This window comes from Prionailurus viverrinus, chromosome A2 (genome assembly GCF_022837055.1).
Source record: "Prionailurus viverrinus isolate Anna chromosome A2, UM_Priviv_1.0, whole genome shotgun sequence".
NCBI classification, from domain to species: Eukaryota; Metazoa; Chordata; class Mammalia; order Carnivora; family Felidae; genus Prionailurus; species Prionailurus viverrinus.
The window spans coordinates 91,446,510-91,470,282 of NC_062562.1; the positions used below are offsets into that span (position 1 = coordinate 91,446,510).

The following is a 23,773-nucleotide window of genomic DNA, read 5'->3' on the forward strand; positions in this document are numbered from 1 at the left end:
TGGTAGAGTACTTACTCTAACTTCTTGACCTGGTTTAGAGTACATACACTTAAAACTTAACTTCTTACAGATCCAATACTCCAACATCATCGAGAAGAATCAAATATCATTGGATCATCTTTGGGCAGTCCTGTTTCAGAAGACTCAAAGGATGTTGAAGATTTGGTCAACTGTCATTAGGTAATTCTTAAAAGACAGGTACCTCAGGCAAAGAAGCCACACTGTTAATTACATCTCCAAAGAAATAGGAGCAACTCCCAAGAGGCTGAATTTACCATTCCTATGGCTTTTAAATAGCTACAGTGCTGAAGCCACATACAGTGTTGCTGCTATGACTTTTTACCTCCTTTAAATGGATCATCTGAGGTCTAGTCTTATGACAGTGTGTAGGTGACTCGAGTATGGAGGACTTAACTGCATAGATCCCTGTGATTAGTGTTAATTGACAGCAGGGAATTTCATTCAGCTACTGAAAAAAAGTTTACAATCACCAAAGCTTAACTACTCTGTTTTAAAAGCAGTGATATTCATCTCTGAAGATCAGACATGGCTCTATCCATTCTCAAGCAGGCCTTTTCATATTTCAGAGAAGTCCTGTCAACATGGTGTGGAGCTTATCAGCGACCCTCAAAAATGTTAAGTATCCTTAGTCTGAAAGTTAACCAGCATACACACACACACACACACACACACACACACACAGAGACCTAAGAGACAATTGTGTGGCGGTTGCTTTTGGTTTACCCATTGCTGGCAGTGGGAGCTGATTTAGGCTGGGTACACAGAAAAGCATTAAAAGAATTAAAATTCACTACAGGTTTTTTACTACTTTTAAAGGGAATGTGGAAGAGAGTGGCAACACAGCTCACCAGAAGCTAAGCAGACTTTTCACCCCTTCGGAACCCCCCGTTGTTGGTTTACAAAGTTAGCACTTTGAAGTAAAATTAAACTAAATGACAAAGGAAGGAAAGTTGCCTACCCCATACCAGGCGTGTTTCTTACACGTTTTGCTATACAGATGACCCAGGAAATAGTTGAGGAAGGTATTGCAGTCTGCCCTTCACTTTAGTGCATTAGCTGGTGGGGTGCCACTTAACTTCTCCCTCTCAGGCAGTTTAAAAACACAAAATTTGCTTCTGTTAGCAAAGGAAAGAAATCAAGAGTCATTCCTGTATTAGAGAAGGTTAAACCAAAATTAGCCTCTAGGATTTTAATGAACATGACCCCAATAGAAAAGCCACACACACAAAAACAAACAAAAAAAAAACTTGTATAAATTATTTTATTTATTACTGTAATTAGATCTTCACAATCAAAGTTGTCTTTTCACCGTCTGTGTTTTGTTAATGTGAAATTTAATTGTAGTTATAAGCAAAAGTTGGTTGCCTAGGGAACAATAATTGTATATTCAGTTTAACAGAAATAAAAGAATATTTGTCTTAAAATGCAAGATTGTCACATAGCCTTTCGCCATGCACCTACATTATAAAAAATTTTAATTTCAAAAGTGAAAATTGCTTGTGCTGTTTGAGCTTTAAGGTTTGGAATGTTTCAGTGCAACATCAGCTCCTTAAAGAAAAAAGCAAAGCAATCTAGGATACGTCTCCCCTGCAAGAGGGAATTTTAGATTTACAATTAACATGAAAATCATGTATCAGACTTGCACAGGAGATTCTTCAGCACACCTGACCCAGCTCTTACAGTCCAAGTGTACAGCTTCGCAGAGACCTGATAAGTGTTTTCCTCGGCAGCCTCACTTCCCCACGTCATGGAAGTACAGGTTTGCACATATACATAACATGATGAGCGAAAATAAGATGTAGTAAATTAGATTTCTAAATTTCGGTTCTAGGTCTCCTTGTCGATACCAGTAGATCTAAAAAGAAAAGAAGCATTAAATCAAAGTTTAATTAACAGTCACTGGTCCTGGCATTAAAAAATTTCAATTCAACTAATCTTTTTTTCCACTGTGACAGATTTCATCCATATAAACTTTTCTCCCTCAATGAGGCCCTCTTTACTTTTAGTCTACATTCCTAAAACTAATGCAGCCAGAATGTAATTTTGTTTCCCTTTTTTCTAGTAGTACCGAGCGTCCACACCCAAGATTATGCTTATTCCTGCTTTCTCACCTTTGGTAATGTTCAAACCGATAGTCATCCAGTTATTGACCAGCTATCCAAGAATTTGTACCTTGTAGATCTGTTTTAATTCTATGTGAGTAAAAAGTACAGCTCTCTTTAGGTACTGGGAAGGAGGGTAACTTTTAAATTCACGGAGCAGAGTCAGATTGCCAATACAAAATAAGAGCTTTTATACCAAACTAGACCCTGTGTGTCATTCCGGGGCGTTAGGCTGGGAGGGTGGGGAGCATCTCTGGTAGCTTTGTTCCAAAGGCTCTGGAAGGGCGTGGGCCAAGTCTCCCTCAGATCATAGGAGTTGAGCAAATGAAGTCATTTAGATAAACATCACTATGAAGATTTAAGCCCCATGTGAATCAAAACTATTGTTTTTAAGGATGTCATTTATAGTTTTGGTTCTACCTCTTCTCAAAAGAAATGAAACAACAAGCCAACTAATGAATGACTAAGCACCTGTCCAATATCCAAGTGAGGACCTATCACCATCTTTGTTCCTTTATGTAAAAGACAAGCATCTTTATGGTAAAATTGTACATTCTTGTGATAAGGATACAACTGTAGCTTAAGATTTCCCAGGAGATTCTTGGGTTAATTACTTTCATTTGGGTAGATATGCACAGAGATTAAAATAGACTAATTTTGTAATTATCAGAAATAAATCCAGAGTGCTATGTATCTCTTCCCTTAAGAGCAGTACTGGCATTTGCCAAAGCCTGTTGGACCCTGTATGTTGTAGCCCTTGAAGGAAGATGAATTAAGTAAGTTAAACTTAAACCTTAAGTTTTGGCCACCCAAGTCTTAACTCTTTTTTTTTTCCCCTTCCTCCTGTTGGGGTTTTTTGTTTTTCACTTTCAAAGGAAAAGAGTTTTCCTTTAGATAGGAACTTAACTTTGAGATTTAAGGGAAAAGGAAACTGATTCCAAAGATAAATAAAATATCTAAAATTAGTAAATACTGAGAATTCTTAACATTCTTGGTGGGGCCAGGACTAGGGGGTAACTGGACACACCCCTTCTTATAGATCTAAGGCTGGGAATCTGTCCTAGGTAGGCACTGCAGCAGTCTGCCCTCAAGGGTTGTCAGTAGTACTCACAAGTATGCAGGCAGTAATACTACTCAAAGAGATGCAGACAGCAAAAAATATATTCAGCGGTTTTGGAGGTAGTTGAGGGAAAACAAAAGCACTGATCAGCGTTACCTGTATGAAGAGAAACTGTGTCAGGCCTTAGGAGTAATTCCAATAGTAGGCTAGACTGGAGTTTAAGCAATGTCCTATTATATAGTATCTACCACCAGGTATGTTAATAGTAAAGTATTTGTAAATCTGTTCCAGTGTCTTACTTCTCTTAGCACTTCCTCTTCCTCTTTCATCAAAGGAGACAAAACATCACAGCTCAGAAAACTAGCGAAGCTCCAGAAAACCCTCTTAACAAAAAGATTAGAAAGCATTTAAACCTCATTCCAGGATTAAGGATTACATTGGAAAAAGTTCAACCTTTGTTATGTTATTTTGAATACTTCAACAAAAATGAAAACCAAAACAGTTTTTGCTGAACATTCTGGAGAATACTCAGGTTTCTAATACACTGGAGTTCTATTTCTACCATAGATAAAACATGATACCCATTCTTTTTATTAAGTCAATGAAACAAACTTCACTAAAATTCATAGACTTAATAAAAATGTGGCATCTTTAGACCACAGAAAATATAGCTTGTCTTTACTTTACAGTGATAACACCAAGCTATACTACACAGGATGCCGAACTGTTACATGACCAAATAATCTTTTTAAACCAAAGGATAATGAATGTGCTTTAGTAATAAATTAAGGTAGTAGAAGGGGGCAGTTGTGGGTTATGTACAACGTTCCTAGACAAGGCAAACTCAGAAAATCGAGTTATTTGCTGTGTGCTACTTCATATACTCAACTGAAGGTTGCAATCAATTTAGCTCTTCCTGTTACCAACTGCAGTTTTATTCAAGCAGTAATGAAACTGAAAGCATTAATTTAACTATGACTTCAGTACTTCACATGGTCACGTACTGGCCCCTTTTAAGTTTTTTGTTTTTTGGGGGTTTGAGTGTTAACCACAATACTCAAGTTTTCAATAACTTTGGTTCAGAGCCTGCAGAAGACACAAAATAAAGGTACTTACTAGAATCAATAAGGATGTTAAGCTGCCAACAACTAAATTGATGATTCGATCCTGAAATAGAAAATAATTGTTTAGCCCTGTGATGGATCCACTTTCAGAAAGGTACAATGCCAGCCACTGGGGTGACTTAGAATTAAGACACCAAGGTCCTCCTGCCTCTCTCTGAGCTTGACACATACATACAACTGCCAGAAAGGCAAAGTGTACTGAGCCACCAGAGTGGAAAAGGTACTTTAGGAAGACAGGGACAACTAGTTGGAAAAAGTTTCTTGGGGCGCCTGGGAGGCTCAGTTGGGCATCCGACTTCCGCTCAGGTCATGATCTCACAGTTCATGAGGTCGAGACCCATATGAGGGTCTGTACTGACAGCGTGGAGCCAGGAGCCTGCTCTGGATTCTGTGTGTCCCTCTCTCTCTGCTCCTCCCCGGCTCATATTCTGTCTCCCTCTGAAAGATAAGTAAATATTTAAAATTAAAAAAAAAAGAAAAGAAAGAAATGGTTCCTTGAAAGGACAGGCCATTTTTACACTACAGTCTTCTGAAAGCTGGGAAGGACTGAATGGGCAAGGGATGCTTATCAGTACTCCAACGCACACTGGGAACAGTCAGAACAGAAGCCAAGGGACGGGAGCCACTAGGATGGCCAGCCCAGAGCCGTGGTGAAGAGATCAGAACCAGACTGCAGGTGATGTTGAGTGCCGTGAGTTTGGACCTACTTGTGATACTGCTTACATGTCCTTCTCTAATGTCATTTACAAGGAGATGCTTCTGCTAGCAGAGGTCACACCATGCCAGGGCTGGAGGCAATCTCAGACCATCTAGTCCAGTGCTTTTCCAACTTAGTAGCAAAAACCTTCAATACGTAACACAAGTAGAATCATATGGCTGAATTTGCAGCCTGGGGTCCTACCCATTGAGCCTTCTCTTCATTCCTGTGCCCACCCAATCAATTCCACAGGATGGTTTGAAATTTTTCTAGGGCACCTGGGTGGCTCAGTTGGTTGAGCATCTGACTTCGGTTCAGGTCATGATCTCATGAGCCCCATCAGGCTCTGTGCTAACAGTCAGAGCCTGGAGCGTGCTTCGGATTCTGTGTGTGTGTCTCTGTCTCTCTCTCTGCCCCTCCCCCACTTGTGCTGTCTCTCTCAAAAATAAAAAACCAACATTAAAAAAAAATTTTTTTTTAATTTCTCATGTAATTCAATCCTCATTTTATAAGTTAATATAAATTTAGGTCCACTGAGTGTGGTTAAATTATTTGCATAAAGTCATACAGCAAGTAAAAAGCAACTTTTAACATGTTTCCCAAATCAAGATCACTGGCTAAATAAAGTTTCAGCTGTAGGGACTAAAAAGTTCAAATATTTTATACATATATAAAACTAGTGTATATATAATAATATTAGTAATATATAATACATGTATAATACATGGATTTACAGAACAAAGTCCTAAGAGTTTAAGACCTGATTTAAGAAACACTATTTTCAGGCAGCGAGAATACCAAGTAGTCTTATTTCTGAGAAGTCAAAACTGAGCAATCAGTGGTGTTAATGAGTGTTCTGGTAACATCTGAGCAAGGACCAGCGGAATATGGACCACGAGCAGCCAGAAAACAAAAGCTCACAGATGGAAGGGCACAGGAACAAGCACAGAGAAGCAACTGAATTCAGAGCCATTTTCAAGTTGTCTGCATTTAAAGATAAGAATCCAAAGTTAAGAGGCAGGCAAAGCTGGGAGGGAAAAGTGAAGGAAAGCCAAGCATTAAACTGGGTGTGTTTGATCTAATCAAGGACAGACCACTCTGCAGACCAAGGCCACTGAAATTCACACACTGTGGAGGACAAAGGTAACAACTGACCACACCCTCACTTCTCATCCCATAGCTAGAGAAGCCTGCCCAGCAACAACCATCTGTGAGCAAAGAGACCCAGGGGAAAATTACGATCACTAATCACTTCTTTCCACATGCAAGACAAATGTGTGTGTGTGTGTCTTAACCTAAGATGTAGAGACCGTCTATTAATGGGAGCCCCATTGTCTTTACCTTGGGAAAAAGGTCCAACTTAACTCCTGTCTGTACTGAGAATATCTGCTCTGAGTTCCAAGGATTTGCAAAAGTTTACAAAAGTCTGCTCTGTGAGGTTTTACCTCACAACAACAGCTGTTTTACCAATAGAAGACAGGGAAGAGGTTCCGTTGAGGTAGCCAAGAAGCATCACTTATGTCCAAACAGCAAGATGCCAATTAGGATCCAGAGCAGGAGGAAAAATAATAGTAATAGTGAAGGGATGGTAACTATGCCAAGACCTTGTACCTATCTTCTACAAATCCTGGGGTGAAGTGGCATTAGGACTCTTACAGGTGACAAAATTGGCTCTGGGAAACAATTTGTCCAAGGTCTCAGATCAGTAAGTGAAGGAGATAGGATTCAACGCCAAGAGAGTGGATTCTGTTGACACTTCTCACTGGAAGAACACCTACAGTTGCTACAGCTGGTCTAGACAACCAGAACAAGACACTTAGCACAGAGATTACTTTTCAAGGCTTTAGTAGCTCTCCCAGGTCCCAGTCTCCAAAGAGAAAACACTAAGGAAATAATTATAAATAGTCAGCATTTCAAAGGGCAGTTTTCAAACTAATATGCACCAAATCAGAAAAAAGTACATGAAAAGAAATTTCTCAAAGAAACTCTCTTCCCCAGTTTTATTATTATCCTATTTCCATCTATCAAAACTTCTCCCCTCCCAGATCTTTCTTCAGACCTTGTACTGCTGCTTATTTTCACTCCCCCAGAAAGCCCGACAGGATCAGAATCAGCCTTGATCCTACCTGCAGACAGGATAGGATACAGAATTGGGACATCCTTGCCAAAGACTCAGCAACAAGTTCAGAGTCTTAGCTTATATGCATATTATGTATATATAAATATATATGTACACGTTAGCACAGAAAATAGAGTATAGTTTTGTGAGGAATTCTACATGTATAACCTTGTAAGCGATTTATTCATTTAAACATCTCAATTATATCTCATTAAAATGAAAAAAATTCCTATATTCCAGATGCAAACACAGCAAATAAAATGGTCTTTACCTTCCACAAGTTGGTACCATCTAGCGCTCAAGAGGGCACTAAGGCGAAAGGGAGAGAACCTAAGAGAAAGTCAAATCTGAAAGAGGACTAGCAGATGAACAAAAAGCAAAGAAAAGGTGGCCCATGAAGAAGGAACTTAACCAAGACCCCAGAGAGAACAAAAGCATGGCAAATGGACATGGCCAATAGTTGAGCCAGCTTTGTCAGAGCTGAGAAAAGGGGCTGGAGTCAGCCTGGGCCCAAAGCAGTTAAGTCTTCATCTAACTTTGAAGTGGAGAAGGAGAACACGAAGAACATACATCCCAATGGTTTGTACCTGGGATGGCAGAAGGTAACCCCGTAAAGTAAGGAACATACAATCTCCATTTACTAATGAGTAACTAGGTTCAATGGGATTCATCTGTCAAGGTCATAAGGCAGGTAATGGCCCAGTCTATCCAATGCTCTTGGCAAAATGGAGGCCAAAGTTCTAAGAATCCTTAAGCTAATCTGTGTGGACCCTGAAATTTTAAGAGTTAAAGAGACGAAGGTTCTCATCTCCATTCTGCCACTGGCTAACTCTGAGTCTACCACATCAGAGGATTGGGCTACATGGTATCTGGTCCCTTCCTGCTTTAATAGTTTCTGGTTCTGAATCATCAGCTTCAGACTGCACTTGGGCCAGAGTAGAAGGCCTACTCCCCAGCAATCAAAAAGCAGAGGAGCCCCCAATCTTGCCTGGTCAGTCATTAGCCAGCATCCTGATACAAGACAGAGAACCCCAAACTCATGTCAAATGCTCAGGTGTTTAATGACGGCTCTGGGAGGAAACTGGCAGTAACTCCCCAAATAACCAAAAACTGGCATTTGCCCTCAGCAACCTAGAAACATCCTGGTTCTAGACTGTTTGGAATGCTAACATTTCCAGAGCCACTTATTTTTTGTCTACTTCCAAAATGGATTTCAGGACTTGGGCTACTGTAGTAAAATTCTAACCCATTTAAGTAACAATAAAAAGATCAAGGCAGATTTTCTAAAGGGGTTTGGCAAGTGGAAAGATAGATGATGAACATATATAAATTGAAGCGAAGAAAACGTTTCTGATTTAAGCTCAAATGTTAGCCCTAAGCACTCCTGACAACCAAGTGGGAAGTGCAATAGGGTTTAAAAGGGCTTGTTAATTATTAAGCACACTGGATCATTAGAAGAGACAAACTTCTGGATCTAAGAGTTCGTGGCATGGGTCTCTGCAAATACACGGATGCAGAAAACACAGCTACTTAACACATAACCGTCTCACGTTGACCCACAAGATAAACAAAGGGCGTAATGTTCTCAAAAGAGTGAGCTGTAGAGTGGGAGGTGGGATGGCTGACGTGCCACACTCCCTATCTGACCACTCACCCTTCAGAGCTCAACTCGAACAGCAAGTCCACTGTCCTTCCTTTCTGGCCACCATCCTCGGGCATACCCCACTCCCCCCTCACCGCCCTTCAGGAAGAGATGTGCTGGTCTTGGGGCTCCAAGATCACATTGCCCAGATTTATGCTTCCTGCATTGCAATACTCTCTCTGAGCCGTATCCTCCATCAGGACTGGCAGTTAGCTTAGGGCGAGGCACGCGGCCTGTCTTCCGTGCAGCTCGGCACACCTCCTGCGCTCTGAGGAGAGAATCGTCAAGAGAAGCGGCAGAGGGCATTTTCCTTAGAGGGTCTCTCACCACCAGAGGCCACTTTCATCACTCATCGGGGGCCCGGCTCCTCAGAAATCTCAGCTCCCAGGCAGCAGAGCACGTGGCCTCACCGTTCCGGGATGGGCACGCCGCAGCACGGGGACGGGGACACCACTGCACCCAAGTGACGGCCTGGTTCCGCAGCCCACAACGTCAGGTTTTTGCCAGCCACAAAGGCCCGACAGCCCACTGGTGCCTCCCAGGCTAGGTCCCATTAGTTCCATGGAATTATCTAGGTTTCCCTATGTGAGGACAAGCCCAGTTATGCATTTTCCGCCAGGGCAAGACCAAGCCCTGGTTTCAGAGGAACGGCAGCAGCCCCTGCTGCGGAGTCCGCCTTCGGCAGCGCTGGTGGTCACTCCCAGGGAGTAGGAGGAAGGAAAACAGGAGGGTCTCTGCAGAAAAGAAAACCCCTGGAGGGACAAAGCCATGGAAACGTGCCCTTCCACTCCCTGGAAGGAGACAAGAGGGGCCAAGGGCTGGGGTAAGACTGAGAATTCCATTTTTGGTGTCGCCTCTAACTTTGTGACTCCTTAATACCCTGCTCCTCCTCAAACACCAGAGATCCCAGCACACCCACTCCCTCCCACTAAATGTTCTCCCATCAGTCCTCATACCCACACTTGCAAGTCCTGTGAGCCATCCCTGTGAGCCCCCAAAACCTGTTCCATGTGAGCAAACGGCTTCGTGGACCTGCAGACTTCTTCCACACCCTGGATTTCCCCTGCTGCCTCGGTCTCTGAACGCGGTCCCCGAGAGAGACTGTGTCACCCTCATACTCATCCCCAGTGCACTGGGCTGGGCTGTAGGGTGCAGGATGTTCCCTGCTTCACGGGCCACGTGGAGTTAGCAACTTCAGTTAATATCCTCTGCTACGGAAAAAAAAAAAAAAGGGGGGGGGGCGCCTGGGTGGTGCAGTCAGTTAAGCGTCCGACTTCAAACAGGTCACGATCTCGCGGTCCCTGAGTTCGAGCCCCGCGTCAGGCTCTGGGCTGATGGCTCAGAGCCTGGAGCCTGTTTCCGATTCTGTGTCTCCCTCTCTCTCTGCCCCTCCCCCGTTCATGCTCTGTCTCTCTCTGTCCCAAAAAAATAAATAGACGTTGAAAAAAAAAAAAAAATATCCTCTGCTACGGGCTGAGTGTCTGTGTCCCCCAATTTCTCAGGCTGATACCCTTATGCCCAATGTGACCATATTAAGAGGTGGGGTCTTTGGGACATAATTAGACCACGAGGGTAGAGCCCTCTGGAATGGGATTAGTACCCTGATGGGGGGCTCCAGAGATCTCCCTCGCCCTTTCAGCCATGTGAGTTTGTAGCTTGTGTTTGCACCTCATCTCGGACTTCCGGCCTCGAAAACAAAGAGAAAAAAAACGTTTGATGTTTATAAAATCCCCGAGTCTGTGGTATTTTGCTGTGGCAGCCCGAATGGACTAAAGCATCCTCTTTAAAATATATGTCCCTGGCAATAACCGGTCGACTTCTTCCCCTCGTCTCAGTTACTTCACTTATTTCAGCACCTGCTTCGGCCACATCTATATTCCTGCAACACTCTGCCCTATGTACACCCACTGACTAGACCGTTCCCCATCAGTTACACCAAAGCTCTAACTTGAGGGCCCCCCTACCAATTTCGGACCATGGAGTCAGCAGCTTCTAATGCATGGAAAACTCCCCAGTGGATCTGTTCATCTGCTCTTCATGCTCTGAAAACGCAGTCCTGAGTCCCTCCAAACCCTCGACCGCTTCTATGCTCTGGCACGAAGCCTCGCTGTGAAGCCTTTCGACTGTCCTAACCCTACCTACCAGTTTCCCGTGCGTCTCCCAGGGGCCACGTATTCCTTGTTCACTGTCACACTGTGGGCCACTCACTACACACGGCCACATGGCTGCAATCCAGCCCAATGCTTCTCTCCAAGCTGCGCACCCTGGCACCAGCCTGCATCACCCCACTGGCAGGAAAACCTTTCTGTAATTCAGACAAAACCAAGCTATGTGGCTTGGGAAGCTGCCACTGTCCAGAGTGGAAATAACCTTCTGACTGTATAAAGGTGCCAGAAAACTGGATAGTAAAACTGGTCATTTCCCTCTGCTGACCACAGTACCCAGCACATACTGGATGCCCAAATATCAGCTGAAATACACACTGAGTTTACTGCAAATTCCTGTTTTCAGCTGAGCCTTCACTGTATTGCCACTGCCTTGTGAGTGAACTGTCGCTGTCTCTCTCCAGAAAGCAGTTTGCAGATCCGTCTCAACTCAGCTTCCTGATCCCACTCTTGAAGCCTATACATCAGCAGACATCCTTTTAAAAATAAGATGCCGGGGCGCCTGGGTGGCTCAGTCGGTTAAGCGTCCGACTTCAGCTCAGGTCATGATCTCACGGTCCAGGAGTTCGAGCCCCACATCGGGCTCTGTGCTGACAGCTCAGAGCCTGGAGCCTGCTTCACATTCTGTGTCTCCCTCTCTCTGCCCCTTCCCTGCTCATGCTCTGTCTCTCTCTGTCTCAAAAATAAATAAACATTAAAAAAAATTTTTTAAATAAATAAATAAGATGCCAACAACAGGAAGATAACTCCTCCTGTTTCCACCCCTTTCAGCCTGAAGAGGATCAAAAGGTGACCAGCTTCTCTGATCCTGCACCCATTTCCTGGCTCAAGTAATTATCACCATTTCCGGCTTTATGTTCAATCTCTCCTTCATGGAGTCCATCTCCAGCCCAAAAATCTCAATTCCCTCCAACATCGGAAGAGCCTTCCATCCATACTTCATCCCACTTTGATGTTGGTCATTCATTCTCCATTCATTTTACAGGCAAAGTGTTAGGAAATTAGGAAGAAAATCAAACAGGGTCAATGGAGAGTGACCAGGGTGGAGATGGGGGGCTATTTTTAAAAAAAGGTCAAAGAATCCTGAGGATGTGACACTGAGCAGGGGCCTTTATAAGGGAAAGGAATGACACAGGCAAGGATCTGGCAGAAAGGTATTGCAAACAAGCCACTGCAGCATGTGCAAAGGCCCTGAAGCAGGAGTAAGCTTGGGTACTAGATGAATAAAAAGGGGGGGGGGGGGGGGAGGTGCAGAATGACTGAAGCTTATAATAAGGAAGAGAGAGAGAAGAAAAATGATTTGTTTAATGCCTTTCTATCTTCCATGTGGTACACACATGCTCTGTGAAAAAAGATAACTACCCAACATATATTACACCTCCACAGACATAGTATGCGCTCAGTTAATAACTGAATACAAGCATACATACATTCATACTCAACAACCTATAGCCTCCAGAAGAAAATCATTCTTCCTAGTACAGCATTCAAGGCTCTCCACCCAGCCCAGCTTTTCCTCTGTCACAGTGGTGCTCAGAGTTCCTTTACCATTTCCTGTACTTTCCTGCTTCTACCCCTTTGACACAGCTGGACCTCCTGCTTGGGATTCCCAGTCACCTCCTCCCGTCAAAAATCCTACATTTGCTTCAAGGCCTAAGACTCAAAAGCCCTCCGATCTGGTGCCCCAACTATAATTTTCTCTAGCCCCTAGAGCAAGCTTCCAGCACTTTGCTCATTCTTTCAATAAAGGCCTCAACCCCATTTTAAATTCAAAACTTATCCTCCATAACCCACAAGAGCTTCACGTCATTAAAGACAGTGATGATCTTCTTTTATGAGGGAAAGAGCAAACAATCCATTCAGCACGTATGAAATGTCCAAAGGATACCACTTCCGACCATTGTTAACCAGACTGAGTGATTCAGACCCTTGAGCCACATCCTACAATTCTGTTTCAAAAGTCTTTGCATTTCTCGAACGTAAGGGTTCCAATACCATAAATAAGTGGCCAATTCTCGGAAATGATTTTCCTTTTATTTCTTCCAAATCACAGTGCAAAACTTCTTGTCAGAAAAGTTCTGGGAATGGCCCAGTCAGAGGTCTTAAGAGGCAGCCCTATAGGAATAAACATACCGAGAGGACGTAAAACGTGGAAGGTTGGGGCCCAGATGAAGCAGGAAATCTCACACCTTCCAGTGGGTTCATTTGGTTCCCCCAGAGCTACATACTCTTAAGTAGGAACACCCCTCACACTGTCATCTGGAGCAAACCTAGGGACAGCATCCAAAGGGTGGAAAGCCAGGGGACACCTTATCTCACTGGCAAAATCTAGGTGATAGTGCACTTGATCATAGGTGCTACTGCTCAGACTTCCTGAAGACACATGGGACTTTGAACGATGCCAGGAGCAGAGGCAGCGTAAGACAGTATTTATGAGAACGCAGACACGCCCATGCTTTTATCACCTTCACACCCCCAACTCTCACAAATGCACCACGACCACCACCACTGCGTGTACATCTGAACACCAACAGCCCCCCCATCTCCTTTTGGACAAAGTACCATGCATAAACATCTTTAAGTGTTTCCCTTATTTCACAGATCAGTATTTTGAAGTACTTTGCATTTGTGAATACTTTTGTATATCCATCCCACCGGATTCTTTCTCATAGACATGTGCACTTGAAATGTATTAATTTTATTAAAGCACCACTTAGGGACATTCGGCAGCAGTAAAAATAGAGAACGAACCTACTCCACAAGTTTAAGGGGCAAAATAATCCCTAGAGTTGGTACCCACAGGAAATGCCTTATTTTATGTGCCATGACCTTCAGCACAGGAGGCAGAGTACAACACTATGAGGTGAGGTGCCTGATGGACCAGGCAGATTTCTTCTCCTGCCATATGCCAGCCTATGTCCTTAGAGGAGTCACTCAACTTTTAAGCCTAAATTGCCATATTTGTACAGTGGTCAAACATGTACAGTTGCTCTAAGGATTCAGAGATAATATATGTCAAGCCCCTAGAACAGAGTGACATTTACCAGAGCCAGTCAACAGCTGCTAATATGGCATTGGTATTATTTCTACATCTAATGACGTGTCTTACCAATGACATGTTGGGTCCTCAGAGATGAGCGGGAATGGAGACGGTCCAGACCCTGGCCCCAATTTCTAAGTCAGCCCCAATTTCAAATGCATTCCATCATTCCCACAGGGACACTCAAATTTGTCAACCCACTTGATCCTAAAGCAGCTCAAAAAATATTAGAGGGGCGCCTGCGTGGCTCAGTTGGTTAAGTCTCTGACTCTTGATTTCAGCTCAAGCCGTGATCTCACGGTTCATAAGATGGAGCCCCCTGCACTGGGTTCTGCACTGACGGTGCAGAGCCTGCTTGAGATTCTCTCTCCCCATTTGCCCCTCTCTCTCATGCACACACTCTCTCAAAATAAACTTTAAAACGCTGCGTGTGTGTGTGTGTATGATCATACATATACATGGCCCATAGACTGACCGTACGAAAAAAAGGACTCATTTCAGTAGACCCAGCCCACCACCACACACCTGCAAAACTCACACCTATCGAGAGGACAACTCAGCAGACCAGACAGCCCTCTTAGAGGCCAACCTCGGTTTACAGTTTTTACGCAATACTGTATGAAGTTTCCTACCTGCCCCTTTGCTGAAGCTCAGCAAGGAGAGGATCACATGAGGACTCTAACTGCATGAGAGCCTGAAGCACCATTTCCTGTTGTGGTATCCAGTGTTCCAGGTTTCTGAACACCAGCCCCCTCTTCTACTGTCACCCAGTATGTCCCAAGAATGAAGGTTACCCTTCTGATGTTGCTCCGTTTTCACTTAAGGCTTAGCATACGTAACTCCAAGAATCGGGTAAGGCATTACACCCAGTGCCAGAGAGGCTGGAGAAATGAGGCAGCTGGCTTTTCTCAAGGAGGTTACACTCAGTTCAGGAAGGCACAATCTCAACAAATCCCAGACAACACAAGGAGTTAAGTTCCAGGGGGCACCTCTGGCCACCAGGCTCCTTTAAGGGCAGCATGGGTGCAGGCTGGGTTTTAAGAAAGGCTCTAAGGTGGAGACGGAAACGGAACAGGATTCAGATATTTGGAGAAGAGAGGGTGCTGAACCTCAGGAACAGGTTGCTTTACTCACTTAAACCTTTAAGAGGCTCTCCCTCGTAGTAACTTCAGGGGCTGCATACAGACACGTTCCTTCGGCACCTTGCAACACAATTATTAACTCTGTCCTTTCATTCTTTTTCCTGAAGCTAATTACAGAGACCAGGAGTGGGACGCCAGTTGAAATGTCTGTCTTGCAGAACCGGTAACAGACACCAGGTTAACATGTAACATACCAGGACCCTCTGGCTGGCACCAAGACTCTGAGGACAGCACACGATAACCTCCAGAAGTTTCGAGGCCCCCTTGAGAAGTTTCAAGGCCCATCCACATCCTGCCATGACTGCCACATATTCTGCTAATCATGTTCCTAGGCTCAATAGGGCAACTCAGATTTGGCGATGCTCCCCTGTCTTCTTATTGGGCTGCCCTCCTCTTACTACAACTTTCTCTGCTTCACACCCAGTGACTCAGAGACAGGCTTACTGCACATCACCAATCCGATTTCAGGGTTCGGCAACAATGCTACGGAAAGGTAAACAGCATTTGCCCACAGCGGGAGACAGCTAAAAGCAAAGAGGTGGGTGGAGAGGCGCCAGCCTGCCCTGAGTGTCCACACAGCTTGGGTAAGACCCAGACATTTCAGCCCTCTCTATGCACCAGCATCCTCTGAGAGCCTTCCCAAGTTACCTCTGCCAGAGTCCAACCCCCAGAGATCCCCAGTCCTCTGGTCTGAGGATGAGAAAGAGCAAATTTATTATGGTAGGGAAGAAACAAACGATGGCCTGAATCATCCTGAACTGTCTCCAGCACAAGAAACCGCAACTCAAAGTGGTTTGTCAGGCTATCTGAGAGGCAAGGGGACGGTTGATCTGGTCCCTTGGGCTACGACCTCTCCCATGAGGGAGACAGGAGTTGTGCTCTGAGGTTTGCCCAGAAGCCGTGTCAAGAGGAAAGAAGCTAGAAGCCTGCACCCCTCAGAGGAAAGACTTCAGGGTTCTAGGCAGGGGGAAGGGCGGCAGCCAGACATAACCATCTTAATCGCAGCTTTGTCCTTAATTAAGCAGCAACCTTTAAACCCACCCTCCCACAAAAAAAGGACACGAAGGAGCACTCTCATTTGACACTATCATTTGCAGAAGCCACATGCCCCAAGTCTGAATTGCTTTAACTGGAGTACCGGACATAAAAAGACCTTCCCCCCGCCCCCAACAATTTTATATGTTTTGTTTACAGGAAAAGAACAGAGGATGCTTTTTGTACACGGAACTCTTGCCTTTGGAACCAAAGATCTGAGCCTCAGGGCCCAGTAACTTGTCCTCTACACAGAGCGCTCCACCCCCACCCCGATCATCAGAGTTCAATGTATGCACCTTGGCCAAAGTCACTCATTTTCTTCTATAACATCCAACCACCATCACCACCCCCTTAGAAAATGAATCACTTATTTTGGGGATCAGTGACAAATCAACAGAATAGGCTGGTCTAGAAGGCAGTTTATACTATATTCTACCAGTATATTCCCACTTGCTCCAGCAAGGAGGTGCTGGTTTGCGTTCTCCCCAGAGACAGCCATCCTCTCCCTCCCGGCCTGGGTTCACCCCATCTGCACTGGAACACACAGACTTCAGATGATTGGGAAGGTAGCCAGCAAACCGAACGAAGACCGACTCACAAGCTTGAGGTTAACATAGCGCCCCTCCATTACACAGAAAGACACCCAACTATGTGTTGTCCTAAGGCATACTTTTAAAGGCAGTCCTGGAGGGGCTCCTGGGTGGCTCAGTCTGTTAAGCATCGGACTCTTGACTTCAGCTCAGGTCATGATGTCAGAGTTCATGAGATCAAGCCCCGTAAATCAGTGCCGACAGCATGACAGCCTGGAGCCTGCCTGGCGTTCTCTCTCTACCCCCACCCTGCTCGTCTGTGTGCTCTCCAAATAAATTAACTTAAAAAACAATAAAAAATAACAATAATAATAACAAAGACTGCCCTGCACAAGAGAGGGGGAATTTCTCCAGGTTTTAGTTCAGGAGGGAGGGAGGGAAGGAAGGAAGGAAGGAGCAAAGGATGAGGCTTTGTACGGTAGTATTTCCCAAAGGGTGTCCTGTAGAAACTGGTCTCATGAACACTCCCATGGGGGAGCTAAGAACTCCATACACAACACCTCGTGCCAGTCCTAAAAGGCTACATCACCAACAGTCCAGAAGTACTACTTATCACTCTCTCCAATCAGAGTCCCTGAGAAAATTGCCATATTCAAGGTTCTGAGAAGTCCCACAGAAAAGAAAAATATTTTGTGATAATGATTATGGAACCACCGTAACTAAGAACTCACCTGCTTCAGAACCGTGCTGTCCAATAATGTAGCACTGGCTGTTTGTGGGTACTGAGCACCCGGAATGTGTCCAGCACAAACTGACATGGGCTCAAAGTGAAAAATACACGCTGGATTTCGAAGGCTTAGTCCAGAAATGTAAACATACGTCTGCTTTTTATATTGATTGTACATTCAAACGTACTTAAGTTTATTTATTTGAGAGAGACAAAGAGAGTGAGCAGGGGAGGGGCAGAGATCCCAAGCAGGCTCTGCACTGTCAGCAAGGACCCTGACATGGAGATTGAACTCATAAACCATGAGGTCATGAGCTGAGCTGAAACCAAGAGTCGGAAGCTTAACCAACTGTGCCACCCAGACGCCCCTCAAATGTACTTTTTTTTTTTTAATCTTTTTTATGTTTATTTAGAGAGAGAGAGAGAGAGAGAGAGCGAGCATGTGCGCGTGAGCAAGTGGGGGAGGGGCAGAGAGAGAGAGAGAGAGGGAGACACAGAATCGGAAGCAGGCTCCAGGCTCTGAGCTGTCATCACAGAGCCCAACGCAGGGCTTGAACTCACGAACCGTGAGATCATGACCTGAGCCGAAGTCGGATGCTCAACCGACTCAGCCACCAAGGCTCCCCTCAAGTGTATTTTTGATAGGAAATTAAATAAGACGTATTAAAATTAATTTTACTTGTTTATACTTTAGCATGGTTACTACGACATTTAAAATCACATAGGCAGCTCACACTTTATTTCTACTGGCTAGTGCTCCTTTAGAAAATGCTAAGCTAGACCATAGGCTTGGAAATCCCAGATATATCCATCCAGGTAACTGTGCCAACAGCTGTTTTTCACTCTAGAGAATATACATAACTATATCCCAGAACTTGGGAATGGATAAAAATAGATGAAAACAACATTCTGACCAGGATTCTAAAGCTACCCCACCTAGCAATATGTAATTCCAAAGGAATGACAGTTTTCCAAAAAGATAAACATCGTTCCTTTCTTTCTTTGTCTATTATCCCTTCAATATTTAGGTAATGACAGAACTGCTTCACTTCGCCTTTCCCTCTATGGCTCTATGTGAGAGGGTATTCCTAAGCATCATGCAGAATTCTGAGTATGGGATCCCTGTATACGATGCACATACTTCATTTACCAAACTCTAAGTTTGAGTAAGTTTGGACTTTGGTAAATGAAGTATGTGCATCCCGTACAGGTGAAAACAAAAGTTCCTTCAGAGACTGCCCAAGAGAGCTGCTCGAGTCCCACTGGGTTACATATCAGTTGTTCTACAGTAGATTCTAGTATCTTTCACTTACTCTGTGACTCACCTGTTTCCTGTGAATGGAAAACTGGTATGTGAATGTCTATAGTGCTTTTCAAAGAATGTAGCACAGGGGCTCCTGGGAGGCTCAGTCAGATCAGCGTCTGACTCTTGATACAGGCTCAGGTCATAATCTCATGGTTCGGGAGTTTGAGCCCCACATCGGGCTCTGCACTGACAGCGTGGAGGCTGCTTGGGATTCTGTCTCCCTCTCTGCCCCTCCCCTACTTGTATGCGTGTGCTGCCAAAATAAACATTAAAAAAGAATTTTTAATAAAAAACAAAGTACGTAGCACAGACTGCATAATTTACCATTTACTATCCTATTCAACTCATGAAAGCAAGCTGTTAAAACATTACCAGGCAAGCACTAGTAGTGTGACTCAACAAGCAGCCTGCTGTGTGTTTGGTTTCCTTAATTCCCAAAGTAACAATGCCCACCTCACAAAGGAATTGGGTGACCAAGCAAAGGAAAGTGGAACGCCTAGCAGGGTGCCTGTGGCACTGAGGACACATGACTTCCCTTAAGACGTTGCTCTGCTCTGTGGGCTTTCAGTCACCTTTGCCTTAAAGCTAGAGACTGGACCTAAAGCTCTCTGGTCCTTTCTCGATTTAAAATTGAGAGGCTATATGTGGTCAGTTGCTGTAGAGCAAACATGGTTACTGGAAGCTCAGAGGCTCTATCAGATTATGACAGGACGTAGGCTTTCCCCTTTCTGGATTTTCTCCTCAGGAGTTGTAATGTATTAAGTCTCACTGTTAAGTGACTTTTGTGTCCAGTTTCCTAGCATGTGAAAGAGAGCAAGCAGGGAAAACCTACACGTAGGGGCCAATGAAGGTTTTTCTCTGGGTCTGCAGGAACCCAGCCTGCTCTGGCACTGACTGTCCTCCATGGGAACGGCTCCACTGCAACATGTCCTACCCAGTTCCTGTGCCTTGCCCACTTCAGATCCTCCAATAAAATCATTTGCTGTCCTTAAAGACACAAATCTCCGTCTCTTCACACCTGACATCTCAACTTGTAAGACATACGATGCACAGATATACTCTTACCCTCAACCATACCCAGGCACCAGCAGAGCTCAGCTGTCGACCAAGCAAAGTTTGACGTAAGCTTCAGATGGCAAAGCAATTTCCCTGAGTGCGTGTACTGCACCTCAATAGCTAATGCTTTCAATAGCCACTTTGGGGGCACCTGGGTGGCTCAGTCGGTTAAGCATCCAACTTGAGCTCAGGTCATGATCTCATGGTCCCTGAGTTTGAGCCCTGCATTCGGGCTCTGTGCTGACAGCTCAGAGCCTGAAGCCTGCTTCCGATTCTGTGTCTTCCTCTCTCTGCCCCTCCCCTGCTCGCACGCGTGCTCTCTCTCAAAAATACACATTAAAATAAATAAAAATAGATGCCACTTTGGCTTCTAACTGTAAGTTAAGACCTTGGATATGGTTTAATTGTTACCCTTAAAAGAAATAACACTTTTGTGCTGACTGGAAAAAAAAAAAAAAAAGAAGTCACGAGGTTTTCTCCCATCCTCAGACCACTGGTCTGTTTCTCAGTTCTGTGTAACTTCTCTATGTCCAATTATTCTGTCAGCCTCATGGAGGGGGCTAAAGGGAGCAATTCTGTTATCTGGAATTATATCTTATCTAAAAAAACTTTTTTTAATGTTTATCTATTTTTGAGAGAGAGAAAATCTGAAACAGGCTGCAGGCGCTGAGCTGTCAGCACAGAGCCTGATGCAGGGCTCGAACTCTCAACGGGGAGATCGTGACCTGAGCAGAAATCAGACGCTTAACCGACTGAGCCACCCAGGTGCCCCAATTATCTTATTCTTAACGTTGTCTCTGAGTAGCCAAATCTTCTGTTATAAATGCCCAAAGCTGCCTAAATAATGCCAGGCCCATATACTCTTGGACTAAATAATTATGAAGCCAACAGATAAACATTTTGAAAGGTTCTTGGATGGTTTCAACTTGATCACAGGCAATAGGAAACTTATAGTCAGTCATTAACTATCTAGGCCCAAGCAAGTCAGAAAACATCAATATTTCTCAGTGCCTCTATAAATCAAGTCCATTACCAAATCATCCACCTCAGTATTCAGGGGCTGTGGGGCTTAAAAAGGGGGTCAGAAGTCTACATCACCCAGAACCCCAATCTGTGCACCAAGGCACATGAGGCTGACAGTGAACCTCTTAGCTCTTGGAACAGCTGGACAGTCAGGTGCCCTGGGTCCAACAAGCAGCAAGCTGCTGCCTCCACTCTCCAGGACTCAAATCCTCTTCTTGTTAAACCCTAATTTAGGGACATTTATATCTGAAAGCCCAAGGCTATCAGAAAATCTGAATGGAGAAGCCATCCAAGATCTTGCCAAAGCTTCCCAAACAAAAGTGACCAGTTTCTCCTGTGTACCCCAACATACCCCCTCTATGCCCCGCCATAGCACAGATCCAACGCATCCCATTCGTTTACATATTTCCCTCACCTGTGTTCCTTGGATCCCCAGGGCCTGTCACATAATGCTCAATAACTGTAGCAGAAACAGGTACGTCTAATAAACTACAACCATGCTTCTCAAACCACAAGCAATGTGGGCAGGGATTATGCAAAGCCCCCAAATAAACAAGGTGCATCTTCCTAGAGATCAAGCTTAAAGCATTTTCTTGTTAAGATACTTTAAGAAAACAAGGACATCCACAAAGAATTTAAAAAATAAAGTAGTTGTCCTGTGGCAGGCTGGCAGCCCAAAATCAGGACTATGCCCCACACTCCCGGGTGTACAAGTTTCCAATCCTTGGTGTTAGAGGTCCCCCGCCAAAGCTGAGAAACCCAAGAAGCTCTGGACTCCACATGTGCCCTCCTTTCTGAGAGGCCTGAAAGTCCTTTTCAGGGGTGAAAGGTTACCAAGATCACTTTCTAGCTGGAAAAAAAAAAAAAAAAAAAAAAAAAAAAAAAACCACAGGCTAATCTTGCCAAAACAACTCAAAGTTACGGCTGAAGACAGGAAAAGAGCTCTGTCTTCAATTACTGGCCCTGAGCATCACATGATAAAGCTTGTAAGAAGGCATTATCCTTGTCAGAAGGCTAAAACAAGATACTATAGCTTGTTTAGGTCCAGAGACTCTTTGATCCCTTCCAGGAATGGAATGCCATCAAAGAAAATCTCATTCCAAGCCTCTTTTTCTTTGCTTGGCTGCCTCAGTATAAACCCTTAATGGCTCTAGATAAATACTAATCAGAAGCACCTCTGCAGGGTTCTTTCTTACGAAAGCTTTGGTCTCACACCTGAAGCCTCTCAGAGATTAGCACTCGATCCCCCACGGAGAGAGAGGCTTCCGCACTCCCCTGAAGGGCCCCTATCAGCCCAGAACTTCCTGAACTTTTCTCCACCCCGCCCCCCCCCCCCAACCCTGCTTTCAGAGCTCCGGGCCAACCCTACCCCCAAAAAGGAGCCAAGTGGCAGGACAAACATCTTAAGAGGGAAGCAGGATAGAAGAAACAGCTCTTTCTACCCACAAGTGCTTCCCGGGGCCGCAACCAGGACTCTGGGCGGGAGCGCAGACACACAGACACACAAACCCATTACCCTGGAATCCGGGTCCGCACTCACCTTGGCCGACGTCTCTCCGAACAGAGGTCTGTTGTCCAGGCCACTAGTGCCGTACGTCCTGGTAGTAAAGTCCTCCATTTTAGGGTTTCTTCGCTCTCCCCGGGCCACTCAAAACTGAGCCAGCATTACCTCCCGAAGTGGCAGGTCCACGACTCCCCACGTCGCCTATTCACCGAGCGCCCATGGCCGAAAGCCCCGGAGGGTTGGGGACGTCCCGCGGCGGCAGCGGGTGGGCGCTCAGGCCCGGGGGACGAGGCCGCTCCGCCCTAGGCCCGCTCCCCTCCTCATAGCGAGCGGCCGCTGCAGGAAGTGAAAGGAAACAAACAGCGCGTGGCCGAGTCTCCTCGGGACGCCCCGCCCGGGCAGCTCCCACTTCCCCAAATCTCGGCGCTCAACCCCGCCGGACGCTGCGGCTTGCAAAGCAAATCGGCGGTCCCGCGCTCCCGGGGCTACCCGCGATCCCCTCCCCTCACCACCCCATTACTTTACGCGATAGTTTCCCAACCTTTCTAAGTATTCTGGTGAGCACCAATACCTCCACGCTCGAGGAGGCGGTGGTCCTGAGAATTCATTACAAGCCCTTCTCCAAACCCCCGGCACCTCTCCACCCCTCCAATTCTCGAGAGGCGGAAGAAGTGAAGTTGCCCGAGCCGAGCGCCCCTCGGACCTCTCCCGCAGCGGTGCAGCTTCAGGTCGCGGCCGCAGCCGCGCCGGGCAACTCGGTTCCCCTCTCAAGTGTTGCAACTACCAGCGCAGCGTTGCGCTTTCAGCAGCTCCCGTTCCTCTCTCAGCAGGAGAGTCAGCCCGGACCTCGCCAGCGGAAGAGAAAATCCCGCCTCGGCCCTGCACAGATTGGCCACCCTCCCGGGAAACGCCCCGCGCCCGCCCCGCGCCCGCCCCGCGCCCGCCCCGCGCCCGCCCCTCGTCCGCAGGCCAAACCTCTGCGTCCCCTGCAGCCCTCGCGCTGGGGAGTCCTGGCCTCGCCGGGGTCTGCTGGTCTCAGGTTCACACACCCGCCGGGTTTAGGGGCCGAGGATCTGCAGCGCTGGCGAATCGCGCGTTGGAGAAAGAAGCCCTCCGGGCTAGCGAAGAGTGAGCTCGCGGGCCGAGCACTGCGCTGCAGATACCTCTTCTCAGCTTCCCCGGCCGGGACCCGCGGCCTCTGTCGCAAACCGACTCGGCCCGCCCAGGCTACGTCACGGCCAAGGCCGCCAATCCCGCGGGCGGTGGCGCCGCATTGGCTGCGGAGCTTTATTTCTAGAGGTGCCAGTTTATTCCCGGAGGTGCGGCCAGTCTCCCTGGTTGCCTGTTTCTTAGCCCGTTAGTAATTAGCGTCTGCGCGATCCACGTGGGCAAAAAACATTTCTGAAGGTAGCTTTGCATTTGGCTGAAAAGATCTTAAAAACAACCAGCCTAGTCTTTGCACGACTAGGACGCAACGGGG

The 23,773-nt window shown here is 45.8% G+C and overlaps 2 protein-coding genes across 10 annotated transcripts in view; one reads left to right on the forward strand and one right to left on the reverse strand.

Annotated features, from left to right (window-relative positions):
* Positions 1 to 1,445, forward strand: part of DMTF1 (cyclin D binding myb like transcription factor 1) — a 45,205-nt gene extending 43,760 nt beyond the window's left edge. For all 5 annotated transcript variants that reach the window (XM_047827792.1, XM_047827820.1, XM_047827802.1 and 2 more), the window contains one exon: positions 71 to 1,445. In XM_047827792.1, the coding sequence (XP_047683748.1) occupies positions 71 to 180 (110 nt within the window). In that variant the 3' untranslated portion in view covers positions 181 to 1,445. The remainder of the gene's footprint in view (positions 1 to 70) is intronic.
* On the reverse strand, positions 1,265 to 23,490 carry TMEM243 (transmembrane protein 243). 5 transcript variants are annotated; one of them, XM_047827872.1, is made up of 5 exons: positions 23,269 to 23,490; positions 22,330 to 22,629; positions 4,300 to 4,350; positions 3,235 to 3,339; positions 1,265 to 1,876 (listed from the first exon to the last, which is right to left on the reverse strand). In XM_047827872.1, the coding sequence occupies exons 2-5, from the start codon at positions 22,405 to 22,407 to the stop codon at positions 1,754 to 1,756; spliced, it is 357 nt and encodes a 118-aa protein (XP_047683828.1). In that variant the 5' UTR covers positions 22,408 to 22,629; positions 23,269 to 23,490; the 3' UTR covers positions 1,265 to 1,753. The 5 variants fall into 5 exon arrangements, with proteins under 5 accessions (XP_047683828.1, XP_047683802.1, XP_047683819.1 ...); XM_047827846.1 differs by lacking the exon at positions 23,269 to 23,490 and adding an exon at positions 22,997 to 23,156; XM_047827863.1 differs by lacking the exon at positions 23,269 to 23,490 and adding an exon at positions 22,865 to 23,151.
* Between the last annotated feature and the right edge of the window lie 283 nt (positions 23,491 to 23,773).